This window comes from Protomyctophum parallelum (assembly GCF_964188405.1).
Source record: "Protomyctophum parallelum genome assembly, chromosome: 18".
In the NCBI taxonomy this organism is placed as follows: Eukaryota; Metazoa; Chordata; class Actinopteri; order Myctophiformes; family Myctophidae; genus Protomyctophum; species Protomyctophum parallelum.
The window spans coordinates 20,533,605-20,550,913 of NC_139716.1; the positions used below are offsets into that span (position 1 = coordinate 20,533,605).

General features: G+C 44.8%; 1 protein-coding gene across 1 annotated transcript in view; it reads left to right on the forward strand.

Annotated features, from left to right (window-relative positions):
* The window catches only part of exoc6b (exocyst complex component 6B), a 132,998-nt gene that overhangs the window by 78,989 nt on the left and 36,700 nt on the right, over positions 1 to 17,309 (forward strand). Inside the window, exons 13-15 of the mRNA XM_083788736.1 lie at positions 2,185 to 2,282; positions 9,790 to 9,895; positions 13,522 to 13,631. Coding sequence (XP_083644862.1) covers positions 2,185 to 2,282; positions 9,790 to 9,895; positions 13,522 to 13,631 — 314 coding nt within the window. The remainder of the gene's footprint in view (positions 1 to 2,184; positions 2,283 to 9,789; positions 9,896 to 13,521; positions 13,632 to 17,309) is intronic.

The following is a 17,309-nucleotide window of genomic DNA, read 5'->3' on the forward strand; positions in this document are numbered from 1 at the left end:
TGTTGGAAATGCAAGGTGTTCACGTCATCCTAGAGACAGAGACAGAGACAGAGACAGAGACAGAGACAGAGACAGAGACCGAGACCGACAGAGAGAGACAGAGAGACAGAGAGAGACAGTTGAACAGAGGAAGGGGAGAAGGAGAGATAACATGTCGTGGACTTCAGCCATTCTGCAAAAACAATCTTCAGTTCTGGGAACCCGACTGCAATCTTCTGGATGGAGAGACTGTGACAGACTTCAGGAAATAAATATAAATGAATAGAAACTTTTATTTTGTTCACATGACCTTCAGTTTTCACTTAACCCATTTTGGGGCGGGAACGCCTTTTGGTGTTAGCATTATGTTATGCTTTAGCTATTGAAAAATAGCAGATCTACAAGCTCATAGCCCGCCACCAAGTGGCGCGCTACGAGCTTGTACGTCTGCTATTTTTGAAAAATCGAAGAACGACTGACACAGAAACATAGCTTTTTCAGAAAACTGTCAGGATGTAGAAGAGATTTTAGAACCTGATCTCAGGTCAAAATGGGTTAATACGTAACATTGCGCATTGGAGGCACTAATTATCATGGGGGCTGACGTGCCTCCGAGGCTTCAAGCGGGCCCACAGCCTGAGGCTTGTGGTCGACAACTTTTATTTCTTTCTTCTTTTGGCTGGCCCACCCATCCGACCAGTTAACATCAGAGCATGTTTATTTTAACGATCAATCAATCGATTGTGTTCTGGCTCGGATCAACGCGACTAGCAATAGCGCTGCTGTCGTGCGGAAACCACGTATGTCTCATCTCTCGTGTACCTGCTCCGTCACGCTATACAGTGTCACAGAAAAGTAGCAAAAATAGCCCATCTTCAACCTCAAAACGTGATACGTTTGTGTGTGACGCGATCAGGTATAGGTATACGGTAATTTTACAAGAACACAAAATGACGTATATTAGAGCTTTCTCCCCCCCCGACAGCGACGATATCATCGCCCAAAATCCCAGTGTTTCGCCAATTATTTGGGGTCCAACAACTTGCGCCATCCTCAAGGCCCACAGTTGGAGAAGCAACGGCGTAAACTAAAGCTTGCGTTCCGTGAGCACTCCCTCTTCAAAAGCATGTGCAGACCAGCTGGCATAGGAGTCTTAGCGGATATCTTCACCTCTAAATGTACGGCGTATATATTATATTTTTTTACTCTCCGCTCTGATACTGGTGTATATATAAAAACAAATGTTCCGCAAAACCCAGAGTGGAAATGAAAATTTCTCTCCAATAAATCTCGACCAAACATCAGACGTGTTGGGAGAATCTGGAGTTTTTTTTTAATCTGACAACCTTCTGGACGTTGCTGGACGCTGAGCGAGGGTTAGAGGGAGAGGAACGGACGGACATGAGTGAGAGGAGAAGTGAAGAGACGAATGAACGACGAGGATGGCCAAAAGGCATAAAACTGAAATGATGAGGTGTCGTGGAATGGCTGAATTCTGCCTCTCCTCTCCTCTCCTCTCCTCTCCTCTCCTCTCCTCTCCTCTCCTCTCCTCCGATAAAGCATTTTAAGGCCAAACCCACACCAATGGGTCGAGACACAACTAAACTTGTTTTAAACGTTCGTCCTAGATAGTGTGATATGTCCTGTTGCATCGTTGGTTACATGGTGACCGCAAGTCGACCCAAGTGATTCAATTCATTAAATTCAATGGTTGCTTGCAACTACATGTGTCTTACATGCGTCTACTCACAAGCGTTTGTTTGCAAGGAGTTGCATGGTCACCCATTTTGGGCATTATGTTATGCTTTAGCTATTGAAAAATAGCAGATCTACAAGCTCATAGGTCTGCTATTTTTGAAAAGTCGAAGAACGACTCACATGGAAACATAGCTTCTTCAGAAAACTGTCATGATTTAGAAGACATTTGTAGAATCGTTCCCAGGTCTAAATGGGTTAAGCCCGAACCACACCAGTTGCAACTTCTTGGGACAAAACCACACTTTGGGCTTCACAGACGTCCACATACACTGATTGAGATTGGCGTCACCTTGTTGCTCATTTTGACCAGCCGTGCTGGACTTTTTACCCAGGAGGGTAAACCTTTTCTCTATGGCACCCCGGCTGGCACCCCCTGTTTACAAATTATTTTAAATTGTCTCTCTCTCTCCTATAACTCTCGCTCTCTCTCGGCTCCCTTGCTTCTAGGGTTATGGTTTTCCAGTGTCACAGTTGTTTGACATGCTGTTGGAGATGAGGGACCAATATGGAGAGATTCTACTGAAGAAATGGAACGTCACATTCAGGTAGGCACGCGCGCGCGTGCACACACACACACACACACACACACACACACACACACACACACACACACACACACACACACACACACACACACACACACACACACCCCTAACATGCACACACTTTAACATTAACTTATGTGCATGCATGCACACACACATCTTGGCATGCATAGTGTACATGCACGTAAATGTATGTATGCGCTATGCTGCACACACTTTCAAATGCATACTGTACATGCACACATAGGAGGCCTTAAGTATGTTTCACAGTTTCAATTGAAACGGGCCTCCACCCTCAGGGGGGGCCTCAACAAAATAATGATGTCATAGGTATATGGGGGCCTCATGTTTGGTCTTGAAACGGGCCTCTCCTAAGGCCGCCCCTGAGAACACACAAACACACCAAGCTGGCCATAGGGGGCGCTAGCTCCCCTCAAAGAGCCAGAATGCAAAAAGCTTGTCATTCAGCCTCACTTTGAGGTGCTCAGTGGACTGTCTCTCACACAGCGATATGGAGAAAAATATCACACCCGCGTGACGTGAGCGGCACTGTTATCACCATACTTCACATTCCGTGCTCAGCCAGTCAGCTTGAGCACATTCTGCGCATGCGCGCGCGCACACACACACACACACACACACACACACACACACAGCCTCAAAATACAACACAGTGTTAGGGAACGCTTTAGCAATTTACAATTTAGGCATTTAGCAGACGCTCTTAATCCAGAGTGATTTACATTAAGCAAGAACAAAAAGCATGGGAATACATCACATAAAAAGCATTTATCATGAAACATGCGTAAGCTAAGAACGTAACAGTGGAATATATATATATAATGAAACTATATTATAAACTATAAATATATATTATACTATGCTATATGTGTGGAAGACCCATAGATCCATAGACCCCAAGGTAGCCGCAATGAAGTAATAATATAGCAATAGAGTTCAAAGGGTGCAGATGAAGACCAGCTGCACTAATTGACGTCGTTAAGGTGTGCATGGCAACAGTTTGTGTCTCGTGTGATTTCACACCAGAAGATATAAGATGATGCACCGTGTTGAAAATGACTGTAGACGTCGAGAGAGAAGAGACAGACAGACAGACAGACAGAGTGATGTTGTCTTGGACCGTTCCAAAGCAGGAGGACCAAAGCGAGCCTATCATGCTGCTGTAACAGTGAGTAACAAACTGTATTCCTTTGGAGGATACTGTTTTGGATGGACCTTCAACAACATGGGACAGATGGATGTCCATGTCTTCAACACAGTGTCTTTATGCTGGAAGAAGTTACCTCCAGTGGAACCTGAAGAGGGGACGGTTACCTTGAGGTTCCATCCATGCGCTGGGGCCACACAGCTGTGTTGGTTGAAGATACAGTCTACATCTGGGGAGGGTGGCTTTACTGCAATGTGCTTTATGCATTTGATGTTGACTCCCACCGATGGTTCCAACCCAGGGTTTCTGGGACTGTTCCAGAGGTTAGGAGCTACCACTCAGCATGTGTGTTGGAGAAGGTCATGTTTATCCATGGAGGAAAAAACAAGCTGACTGGAAGCACTAATGACATGTACAAGTTGGACACCACCACAATGGTTTGGACTTTAATTAACACCAGAGGAACTCCACCTCCTGATTCACAATGTCACTCTGCTGACATCATTGGTACCAAGATGTTTGTACTTGGGGGCCGTGGGCCCCAGGGGGTCTACAACACCATCAGAGTGTTTGACACAGAGACAAACGCCTGGCTGGACACACCTTCTGCACAAAAACGCTGGTGTCATTCAGCATTTACCTACAATGGAGAGCTGTATATATTTGGTGGCTGGAACGGTAACCAGAACTTCAGTGATGTGTGGAAATTCAGTCCAGAGACCTTCTCCTGGAATAAGGTTGAGCCCAAAGGGAAAGGACCATGTCCAATGAATGGTATGTGCTGTTGCATTGTGGGAGATCGTATCATCCTCTTTGGAGGAAGGAAAGGAGATCACACTATCTCTGATGAGCTGTTCATTTTAGACTTGAGTCCTCGTCTTAAGACGTTATGTAAGCTAAAAGTTATTCAGTACGCTCTGGACCAATCAGAACTCCTACACAACATCAGGTGGGAACTGGCAGCCATGGCAACCAACGACAACAGACGACAACAACAATAACAACCGAGACCACATTCCAGACGAAGGAACAGCAGAAAGATCAAGAAATGATGGATCAACATCTCATCCCACCTGATGGTGAGCCACCTCTCAGCATCTCTTACTGAGATTCAAACCTCAGGAGACTCCTTCTCTCCAGACAGGCTGACCATTCAGCTAGGCATCAAACAATGGCAATTGTTCCGTCCAACACAATGCGGTGGAAACACAAACCTGTGTCTGTATGTTCCAAACTGAACACGGTGGAACTCTCTTTATTGTATATTTATTTCTATGATATTTTTTTATTTCAAGGACCAAGGAGTCCTGAAATGACTTGGTCCTTTATTGTTATTGTTAGTTGTGTTTTTCCTTCTCCTTCTGCCAAAAAAATAATAATCGCGAAACTCGGCCTACAGATAAAACAAAACTCTTAAGGGCGACTGTGGCTCAGGAGGTAGAGCAGGTCGTCCAATGATCCATGGGTCGGCAGTTCGAATCCCGGCTCCTCCTGTCTACATGTCGAAGTGTCCTTGGGCAAGACACTGAACCCCAAATTGCTGAACCCCCGATGTGCTGGTTGGTGCCTTGCATGGCTTCCGCCGCAATCGGTGTATGAATGTGTGTGTGAATGGGTGAATGTAATGCACAATCTATGTAAAGCGCTTTGGATAAAGGCGCTATATAAATGCACTATTTACCATTTTATCTGGTACACCGCAAGCTAAAAGGAATCAACACGGTCCGACGGAGCATTGGTCCGATCGACAACCTACCTCAAATCCTCACCCTCACCCTAACCTCCCCCGGGGCAGACACCTAAACCTAACCCCAACCCTCTCCCGACCCCCAGCGCACCTCGGACCATTCGGAGCAATGCTCCGTCGGATCATAGTATGCCTCCCAATCAACACACCAGCACGTCAGAGACCAGAATACTTCAAACCCAAACAAATAGTTAAAAATAGAACTACAAACGCACGTTGGAGATTAAACAGATAACAGCCATCACCAGCAACTGTGTTTATTTAATCACATGTGAAAAATGTGGCTTACAATATGTCAGAAAATGAGTAAAACAATAGCTGCAAGGCTGAGACAACACAAATACAATATTAACAATGCAAAAATGACAACTATAAGGATTGTTCAACATTACATGGCTCACGGCATTGAAGCTCTAAAAGTATACCTGGACTTCAACACGATCCCAACTGGACAGTAGGACAAAGACGTTTTAATCACTCACTGCCTTGCTCTCTCCCACAATGTTAATGTTAGTAAAGTTACACCTATTTTATGTAAATAGCATGGTAAAATGTGCAGCATTGGGAGGTAAAGGGGAGACACTTTCATTGTGAAGGGACGACAGGATGAGGAAAGGTGTTGTTGTTGCTAATTGTCGAGAGTAATGGCTGCGTGTGATATTGAACAGTCAAACTATTCGTATCAATATACGGCTGTATCAACAAAATAATGATGTCATAGGTATATGGGGGCCTCATATTTGGTCTTGAAACGGGCCTCCAGATTCCTAAGGCCGCCCCTGCATTTTTTCAATCTATTTTTTTAAAACCTCCTTTTTCAGCATTGAGGGATATATAATTAATAATTATAATTTAGGCCAATATCTTGATTTGTAAAGAAAAACACTTGTTTCCCAATAAGTCACTTTTATTTTCTATAAATAACAAATCAGAATGAGAATAATAAAAGGTTTAACAACTTTGGGTTTTATGCCCTAACATTTTTTTTAAATGTTTCTTTAAGATTAGATGACTTGTAACATTCTTGTTAAGCTCTAAGTAAGTAAAATAAAGGGGAAAAAAAGACAAATAGTAGGCCTAAATACAAAGTTCAACCAAACAATTACGTTATTTGGCTGTTACAAATTATTCTAGCCTACTTTGTAGAATGTTCACATTGTTTGAACAGGTAAGAGTAAGACTATGAGAGCTCTAACAAAGTGTGAATACTAGTTAGTGCAATTTGATCTGCATGGCTCAGCCCTTCAGTGATTTGTGCCCTCACTTTATCATACATGCCAGGCAACACACGTGTGGTCATATGCGACCTGCATGGCATTTTGTAACTCTCATTAAATATTGAAAGCCAGCGTTTTCCACCATTGAAAGTGGTCGCATCATCGCATGTCTGCAGCTATGCAGACCGCAACTCCGTGCGTTAATTGTTTAGCACGGGGCGAATTAGCTGAGAGCTTTTCTCTATAAGGATCTAGAATAGTTGGCTGTGTTGTTGTCTTTGTACCATCTTTGGACAGATCGATTTCTTTGTGATGTCTGCTAAGATGCTGGCCCATATTTGACGCGTTGCCTTTGGCACTCGTTTGGAGCATAAACGACAAACTGAAACCGTTTTGTCAACGATGCGTCGTGTGCCATCATAACTCAGCTGGGAAGCCAAAATATTTCCAAACTTCTTTCCGTGTGTCATCGTCGTCGCTGTCTACAACAGCACTGGCCATGGTAAAACACAACAGCGGTCTCGTTCTCTCACTTCTGTGTGTTTATTGTCATCCGTGTATCATATCTACAAGCTCCAAGTGTTGCATGACTTGAGCTTGCAGATGAACCCTTTTTGTGTGCGGCGTGCGCCAGCCAGGTCCTCACAAGTATAGTACTATAAAACACCTCGGCGCAACAAGTCCTCAGCGCAACAAAAAAGTTGATATTTAAATCGTGTTATTCTCGGTCAATTTTCAACCGATTGTTCTAATTCCAAATGGCCTATAATCCGTGAAGTGTAAATTTTCATTGGGTGAAAATCTACCGGTACGTAGGCCTACAGTTTATAATGAAATCATGTGTTTGTTCGATGCTTCCCCATGCTCAATCAGAACATGTAGTGGTTACACCTGTGTGTTGATACGCTCCCTCTTACAATTAAATCAAAATGCATTGCATGCAATGTTTATTGTTTACCATACTAAAAAAAGATGACTGCATGGAACTGTATGTAACCAAATGATGGCCAGGTGCTGACCGGTGCAAAAAGCTGTGGCCGGTGTGCAAAGAAATAACTGATCTACAAGCTCACAATGTGTCGAGCCTCGGTGCGTTATGAGCTTGTAGGTCTTGTACAATATTGATGTGTGTGTGTGTGTGTGTGTGTGTGTGTGTGTGTGTGTGTGTGTGTGTGTGTATGTGACTGACTGACTGTGTGTGTGTGTGTGTGTGTGTGTGTGTGTGTGTGTGTGGCAAGGCTCCGATACAGCTGGCTTTTCGACTCTTTTTTTTCTCCCCCAGCGGAAGCATGCATGCGCAGAATGGCCCGGCCGCTCGCGGAAGTAAAGACATAAAACATCGCGATTCGGTGCGTCATTTCGATACACTGAATCGAACGTCAATTTCGATTCAATTTCGATTCGTATCGAGAATCGTGACAGCCTTAATATATATATATACACCCCCCCCCCCCAAACGATGAATCGTTACTATTGAATTATACAAATCGATTTTCATTTTGGACACATTTACACATCCCTATAGCCCCAAGTACAGCCCCCTGGGGGACCCCTCCTGGAGGGTTCTGAGTGGAGGTGCGTGGGAGCACGGTGGACTGACCTTGGCCTGGAGGTCTGTGTAGGGTCAGGGTTTTGAGTGAAGGTGCGTGGGGGAGCACGGTGGACTGACCTTGGCCGTCGTCTTGGAGGGCAGAAGGGCAACGGCGGGTTTGTGGGAACATCTCGCACACATTGCATTGTGGGAAATGTCCTGGCGTTTGAAGTGTTTTTTTTACGAGCGGTTCGAGAAAAGGAAGTGTTTTAAACAACATCCGCAACATTCCCCCACTCTCGCTCTGGGCACTGCCCCAGTGCGTGTGTGTGTGTGTGTGTGTGTGTTTGTGTGTGTGCCAGTGGAAGGCATTGTTTTAGCAGTATTCCTGTCCAAAGACACCAGTGGGACTCTTCAAGAATGGACGACACACACACACACACACACACACACACACACACGCACGCACGCACGCACGCACGCACGCACGCGCGCGCGCGCACACACACACACACAGAAACACAGAATTCGGGGGAAGCCACAGGAATGTTGTGTTGTATTGTTGGAGACGGAGAAAGAGAGAGAGAGAGAGAGATGAGAGAGATATATGGAGAGAGAGAGAATGCTCTCCGGTTCACGGCCTCTCAATGGAACGTCGGAACTTCGGAACGCTGAGAACACAGTTCCAACAGGACGAGGTTAAGAAAACCACAACGCGACCCCCGATGGGATGTGTGTGTGTGTGCGCGCGCGACGTGCGTGCATCTGTTGTGTGTGTGTGTGTGTGTGTGTGTGTGTGTGTGTGCTTGTGTGTATGTAAGACAGAGACAGAGGCAAACAAAACACTACTGGTATTTGGAGCCCTTGTCGTTGACCTCCACTGAATGCCCAGTGGTGGAAGGTAACCAAGTACATTCACTCAAGTACTGTACTTGAATACTTTTACTTCACAACTCCACTTTATTGTACTTTTACTTCACTATACAGTTATTTGGAAACTTTATAGTTACTAGTTACTTTCTAGATTCAGACTATTACCGGTTAAGACGCCTGAGGGAGAGTATAGCGACCGGCGAGGTCGCCCTTTAGGCCTTGTTGACCTAAAGGGTCAACAATTCACAAACCACTTCAGCACTATACTGTCTATATTTGGGAATGACCGATCTAATAGCTCAATGCGTCACCATGCGGTGCATTGTGAGCGTGTATAGATCGGCTATTTTTCAAATGATTTTTCAATACATTTTGAACTTGTGAAATGGGACATTCTGTGCACAATGAGTACTTTTTCTTTTGGTACTTTAAGTATATTTTGATGCCGATACTTTTGTACTTTTATTCAAGTACATTTTGAATTCCGGACTTCCGTATTTCTGCATTGCAGCATTTTATGTAGACATAGCACACCATAGTGTAGCACTGTAGTGTATACTCATAGTTTCACTGTACAGATATACTACTGTTAGACATTAGGTTCTTGGCTTGCTTATGATTCCTGATGACTATTTCTATGTATTTGATGTATTATACCATGTGTTTACTGTAAATAGCTCTGGATTAACCCGATTTGGGGGCGGGAACCCCTTTTGGTGTTAGCATCATGTTATGCTTTAGCTATTGAAAAATAGCAGATCTACAAGCTCATAGCGCGCCACCGAGTGGCGCGCTACGAGCTTGTAGGTCTGCTATTTTTGAAAAATCGAAGAACGACTGACATAGAAACATAGCTTTTTCAGAAAACTGTCAGGATTTAGAAGACGTTTTTTAGAATCTGATCTCAGGTCTGTATATGACTTGTTCTGTATGACTGTTCTGTATGACTGACTGTCTGCTCTGGTCTCCAGGCAGATCCTGGACCAGGACAACTTCAGTCCCATCCCCGTTTCAACGGAGGAGGAGTACACACACTACACGTCCCTTTTCCCCCTGCAGGACCCCGACCTGGACAAGGTATACCCGTCTCACTGTGTGTGTGTGTGTGTGTGTGTGTGTGTGTGTGTGTGTGTGTGTGTGTGTGTGTGTGTGTGTGTGTGTGTGTGTGTGTGTGTGTGTGTGTGTGTGTGTGTGTGTGTGTGTGTGTGTGTGTGTGTGTGTGTGTGTGTGTGTGTGTGTGTGTGTGGTGTGTCTGTGTGTGTCTGTGTCTGTGTCTCGACCTGGACAAGGTATAGTCGTCTCAGTACAGTCCAGGACCCCATCAAAAAATATAGCTGTAAGCAGCAATAAGACTGGACCAAGCAATAAGCCATTTTAGGCTGCTCAACATTGCCACTTTAGGGCCCCCATAAATTATTTTTTTTCTTAAAAAAAGAACTGCTATTTTTGGCAGAAGGAGAAGAAATAAATAGCAGTGCTCAGAGTGAAACTAGCGGACAATGCATTCTAAGACCAATCGAAAACCTGTATGCAAATACTCGGAGCTGCACCTCTCCACCCCCTCAAACACGGGTAAAGTCACCGAAAGAACAAGCATATAGTTTGCCGAATAAATGAATGAATTGGATGACTTTAAATCAATCTGTTTTAATGAAGACCTTCTTCAACATTCAAACTGTGTTAAAGGGACACTTCACCCTTTTTGCAAAAATATATATGTTAATGACGTTTAGAAGCTTTAGAACACTTTCCTGGGGGTCTTTATGTGTGTAATATGTGGTTTTAGATATTTTAGATTGTAGCAGTGAGCCTGTTGTCTCTGATGTCATGGACACTGGGCTCACTTCCTTCCTGGACTACATGTTGTCTCTGTAAGACAGCTCTCCTCCTATCCACAAGGAGGAGCAGTGCACCAAAGAATTATGGGAATTGTAGTCCAGGAAGGTAGTGAGACCAGTGTCCAAGACAACAGGCTCACTGCTACAATCTAAAATAACTAAAACCACATATTACACACATAAAGACCCCCAGGAAAGTGATCTAAAGCATCTAAATGTCATTAACATATATTTTTTTGCAAAAAGGGTGAAGTGTCCCTTTAATATGAAGAAAAGCCTTTTTCATTCTAGCCGGGATGAGTCCCTTTTTTGTGAGCCTCAGTCACAAATACAATAAGGGACCAAAAGTCCGTTCGGGCCTGGTCCCTTAACCCATTTAGGCCTGACGTCGAAATTAAAAAAAAAGTCTTCTGAAAGAATAAATATTCAAAGATTTGTGCCGCATTTTCACGATTTTTCACAAATGGCAGACCTACAAGCTCATAGCGCGCCACTCGGTGGCGCGCTATGAGCTTGTAGATCTGCTAATTTTCAATAGCTAAAGTATAACATAATGCTTAGTTAAAACACCAAAAGGGGTTCCCGTCCAGAATTTAGACCTGAGACCAGATTCTACAAATGCCTCCTAAATCATGACAGTTTTCTGAAATGTTCCTCATGTTTCTATGTCAGTGGTTCTCAAACATTTTCACGTCAAGGAAGCCAGAAATTATATGAAATTGCCTGCCGACCCCCATCTGAATATGATGTTGTTCCATGCAGTCACCCCCCTGAAGCAAAGATTTGAGTTTAAAACGTTTGCTGTGAAATTATATCATTATATTCAAAGATTTGCACCGCATTTTCAAGATTTTACAAAAAATAGCAGATCTACAAGCGAGCTTGTAGATCTGCTATTTTTCAATAGCTAAAGTATAACATAATGATTAACATTAACCGTAGGATTAAATTAATCGTGCAGCCCGCCAGAACCGTAGGCTACGCTTTCCAGGGTCTATATTCTATATTCCATGTTTTGATCCGATCAATTCGTCAGCTGCCGCTCGTTAGCATAACAGTCAAAGTGAGACAGTGGCCGCGGCCATTTTGAAGATGCGCGTATCCATGCGCTGTGATACTCGTGGTCGGGTTTTTTCACCACCGACCGAGAGAGCAACAACCGGTCAAGACACCACACACAGCATTTTGTAACATCCGTTTACGGATATTTTGGCTCTTCAAAATAAGGGTTGCGTGCGATAAAGGCCTTGGCAATGCGCGATAGATAGATTAATTAATCCTGGCAGGCAGACGGTTAAAACACCAATAGGGGTTCCCGTCCAGAATGGGTTAATAAATTGCCTGCCATCTCCGGTTTACTTCCATAACTGCGTAACATACTGTAGCTGGGCGTTTTTTTTAGGAAACCGGAATCTGGTGGTAAACTATTAAAATGTTCACAGTCTTTTATTAGCCCACGGGTCAATGAACTAAATGATGGAACCCAGTCGCCACAAGCCACACAATCTCCCCAACATTCTGACACTGAAATGAACATTTATTAATACTAGATAATAATCCGATAAAAATAATGACTCGACCAGACAATCCTGTGCACTTTCCCCTCTTGAGATTCTAACGCCCTTTTATTCTGTTGACATTCTTGAGCTTCGACTTTGTCAGAAAATTAACTTCATGGACGTCATCATAGGCCCTAAGCCTAAAAAAACTAAACTAAATGCATGGTCAGGGACCACATTTACAGACAACCAGTGGTCCACGGACCACCTGTTGAAAAAACCCTTAAGTAGGGTATTCATTTACGCAAAAACAATAAACATTAGAATCTGGAGATACAAGGATTCTGCCTCATATAATGCATGGCTGTCTTGCTGTAGAAGTAAAAGCTGTAGTGAGTAGTTTTTGTCAGGTGAAACCTGACTAATGAATGCTCATGAAATGTAGACGACGAGATCGACACCTATAGTCATACTGACGTGATTGGCTGCCCGTCATAGTATAGCGACGTCCTGATTGGCTGCCTCTGGCCAATGAGACAGCAAGCAACGGCAAAATATCCCTGCCAGCCACACATAGGCTGCAAGACAGTGCAGAGCAAAGCAGCGGAGAAGACCATACTCGTGTCATTTGACACGTTTGCAATGTTCAAAACGTCACTCGATATAACTTCAAACCAAGCACGCCTGCTGAAACAGTGTAGCGCAGCCAAGGTGGGAAAACATAATTTTCAGATGGGGGTCGGCGGCCAATTTCATATAATTTCTGACTTTAGGTGTTTTAACTAAGCATTTGCTTTAGCTATTGAAAAATAGCAGATCTACAAGCTCATAGCGTGCCACCGAGTGGCGCGCTACGAGATTATAGGTCTGCTATTTTAGAAAAATCGTGAAAATGCGTCACAAATCTTTGAATATATATTCTTTCAGAAGACTTTTTGGTCCCTTATTGTATTTGTGCTGAGGCTCACAAAAAGGGACTCATCTCGGCTAGAATAGAAATGCTTTTCTTCCTATTAACACAGTTTGAATGTTGAAGAAGGTGTTCAGCTAATGTTATGAGCTAACTGCATGGACAGCAGCAGCAAAGCCACAACAAAACACAATGATTGAACACGAACAGGACGTCGGAAACTAACGCAAACAACGGCCGTGAGGTTCTGACACAGAAACATACGCGTTACAATAATAATAATATGGGGGGGGGGGGGGGGGGGGGGGGGGGGGGGGGGGTGGGGGGGGGGGGGGTGGGGGCGGGGGAGATAAAAAGAACCCAACGGAGACGGTGCTTCTTTCACCTGACTAATATCACTGTGTAATCATTTCTTGTTTGTTGCTTAATGTCCCTTTTTCTTGTCTCGCCATATAGCTGCCGTTCCCCAAGAAGCTTCCGTTCTCGGAGTTTGTTCCTAAAGTTTACTGTCAGCTCAAGGAGTTCATCTACGCCTGCCTCAAGTACTCTGAAGACCTGCACCTGAGGTACGCGCGCGCACGCACGCACGCACGCATGCACGCACGCACGCACGCACGCACGCACGCACGCTCTCCACACATCAGAACAGATGCAAAGGTCAGAGGTCAAGGTATCGATAGCCGTGACCCCAATCTGAGACTGACTTTAATTCCAGTCTGCATCCTGTGTGTGTGTGTGTGTGTGTACACGCGCACGCACGTATTTGTCCATCTCAAGTGGACAGGAAGCCGGGCAGCCATGGTATAACCAGATATGGCGGTGTGCGTTACCATGGCGATCAAACAAACAGTCATCACAAAAAAATCTCCCGTTGAACTTCATATGAAGTCCAATCACCGCTCTGGCCCATCCCACTTCCTGTATACGTCCTTTCAGCCCGTGGGACGTGGCCAGAGTTGGGGTCCGTTACTCATAAAAGTAAGGCACTACATATTTCATATTACTTTTGAAAAAAGTAATGCCTTACATTACTTTATTACTCCCTGGAGAAAGTAACTAGTTACATTACTCGTTACATTACTTTTGCGTTACTCCATAAAATCGCATGTCGCATTGTCACATAATTTACCACTTAACAAATCTTTATAATCCTAATAAAGGAGGACATACACAACATATTTATTTATGCTCTTTACCAGGTTGTGGAGGATAAAACAAAATGGGCCTTTCCAAAACGATCTAGTGCAGTGGTTCTCTTGACCTTGTAAAACTTTTTCTATGCAAACTTCTAATCAATTCTTCAATCAATCAAATCAAATATATTCAAATAAAAATAATGAGACTGAGAGAAATCAGTAGCCTATATGTTCACAGTGCTTTAGGATCCCTTTCTTTATGATGTGGAGTTCCCTGCTCCATACTCATTAAATGTAGTTTTTCATGTCGGCATATTTGGTTTATTCATCTGTGCATTAACTAACTAGTGATTGTGACTCTGAGAGCACATACATTCTACAACAAACAAGACCCTCCCAGCTGGCAGTGTTGCCAGGTTTTGGAAGAGAAACAAGCAGCCATGTCTATGAAAACAAGCCCAAAAGAAGCCTGACTAGGCTATTAAAAAAACAGCCCAAAGTCGCTTATAATAAGCGGACATGGCAACACCCCAACTGCTCTGTCTCTGTGACAGTGGGAGACTGGCTCGCTGTGAGCAGTGCTGCTGCGGAGATTTTAATACCGAAACGACGTAAATTTGACATGTTCTAGTCCGCGACTCCAGCGCACCATTACTGTTCATGTTCAACTCATCTCCGTTGTGTGCAATTAGTCCAAAGCAACACTGCTGAAAGCAAGCCACATGTTCTCAGGTGTGTAACCCCACTTATGGCCGGTGTCCCCCAGGGCTTCGTGCTCGGTCTGATCCTTTTTCTCCTTCCACACCGGTCTCTCTCGTAGAGATGGAAATAGACGGTCTGCCTCTCCTCTCCTCTCCTCTCCTCTCCTCTCCTCTCCTCTCCTCTCCTCTCCTCTCCTCTCCTCTCCTCTCCTCTCCTCTCCTCTCCTCTCCTCTCCTCTCCTCTCCTCTCCTCTCCTCTCCTCTCCTCTCCTCTCCTCTCCTCTCCTCTCCTCTCCTCTCCTCTCCTCTCCTCTCCTCTCCTCTCCTCTCCTCTCCTCTTTCTTCTACTGGTCATGGATCAATGATACCTCCCTGGTTCCCAGCCCCCTCCGAGTACACACATACATTGAAATTACCCCCCTCCCCTATAGCACACACACACACACACACACACACACACGTGCGCGCACACGCACGCACACACACACACACACACACACACACACACGTTCCCAGCCCCTCAGTGTGTGTATGAATGGACACATGATAATACAGCATAGTTCTAAACCACAGACCAAATCACTGCCTGACACTACTAATACAAATCAGACACTCGTGTGTGTGCGTGCGTGTGTGTGTGTGTGTGTGTGTGTGTTCATGCGTGTGCACGTGTGCACGTGTGTGCTTATTTTCCTGTTTGTTCATCAGCCTGCTTTAAAACTGGCTTCATTGTTTTTTTTTTTTTTCTCAGTCAACCAGATCTCTCTCTCTCTCTCTCTCTCTCTCTCCTCTCTCTCTCTCTCTCTCTCATCTCTCTCTCTCTCTCTCTATCCCTCTCTCTCTCTCTCTCTCTATCCCTCTCTCTATCTCTCTCTCTCTCTCTCTCTCTCTCTCTCTCTCTCTCTCTCTCTGAGATGTAAGCGCAGTAGAAGTAAAAGTACTCGGTGCACGGTGTGCACAGTCGGTAGTGCTGTCTCCTCACAGCTATAGGAGGTCATGGTTCGATTCCTGCTGGGGGCGTGTTCTCTCCTCCGCGTCATCAGTGCCCATACCCGAGGCGGGGTTGGCCAAAGGGCCTTTCTGTGTGCATGTTCTCCCCGTGTCCCCTAGGGTAGGTACCCTCACAAAAAACATGCAGTAATCCTGGTCTCTAAACTACCTCCCCCTGGCCAGCGGGGCGCCTGAATAACGAATAACCGGTTCCTTCCACACGGTATACGTCCGGCCGGGGAAACTCCCCCCTGTCAGGTGAAATCTCCGGTTTATACTTCCCATAACTGCGTAACATACTGTAGCTGGGCGTTTTGTTTAAGGCGACCGGAATCCGGTGGTAAACTATTACAATGTTCACAGTCTTTTATTAGCCCACGGGTCACTGAACTAAATGATGGAACCCAGTCGCCACAAGCCACACAATCTCCCCAACATTCTGAAATGGCAAAAACATGTATTAACGCCCTTTTTCTGTTGACATTCTCGAGCTTCGACTTTGTCAGCAAATAACTTCATGGGCGGTGATCATAGGCCACCAGGTCATTCCGTTCAGAAATTAGCAGGCACAGCACTATCCCTCTCTGTTTCTGGCGCCCCCTACTGGTACTAATAAGTCATATACTCGTGCTCATGACCACTGCCACTGCCACATAGGTAGGTGTACACGGACATTGCTGGTTGTAGGAGTGGTTGCACCACTCAAAAATCACACCTGTGTGAACTGAGTGGTGCAACTCCCCTCTCTCTCCTCTCTCTCTCTCTCTCTCTCTATGTATCTCTCTCATTAGCAGGCAACAGTACAGCACTATCTCTCTTTCTGGCACAACAGCGCCCCTACTGGTACTAATAGTCATACTCGTGCTCATTAGCACATACATAGTTGAACACATACATTGAACACGGGACATTGCTGTTCCTTGGAGTGGTTGCACCACTCAAAAATCAACGAATCTTAAAAAAAAGTGGCAGACAGACGGCTCACAGCTAATGTTATGAGCTATAACGGCATGGACGGCATCAGCAAAGCCACAACGAAACACAATGATTGGTTCCTTCCACGCGGTATAGTCTGGCCGGGGAAACCCCCCGGCCAGGTCAGTCCGCTGCCCTCCCCAGGTTGGCAGAGGAAGTGCAGCGCCCAGGATTACATTAGATAATTGCCACCGGGTGACAAAATGGGTTGCAAAACTGTGGGATTAAAAAAAATACTGAAAATTGGAAATGGGCCTACGCCAGTAAAGTAAAAATACCCTCAAAATTGTACTGAAAACCCATTCTGGGGGGGGGACCCCTTTTGGTGTTAGCATTATGTTATGCTTTAGCTATTGAAAAAATAGCAGACCTACAGGCAGGAGCTTGTATGTCTGCTATTTTCGAAAAATCGAAGACCGACTGACATATAGAAACATAGCTT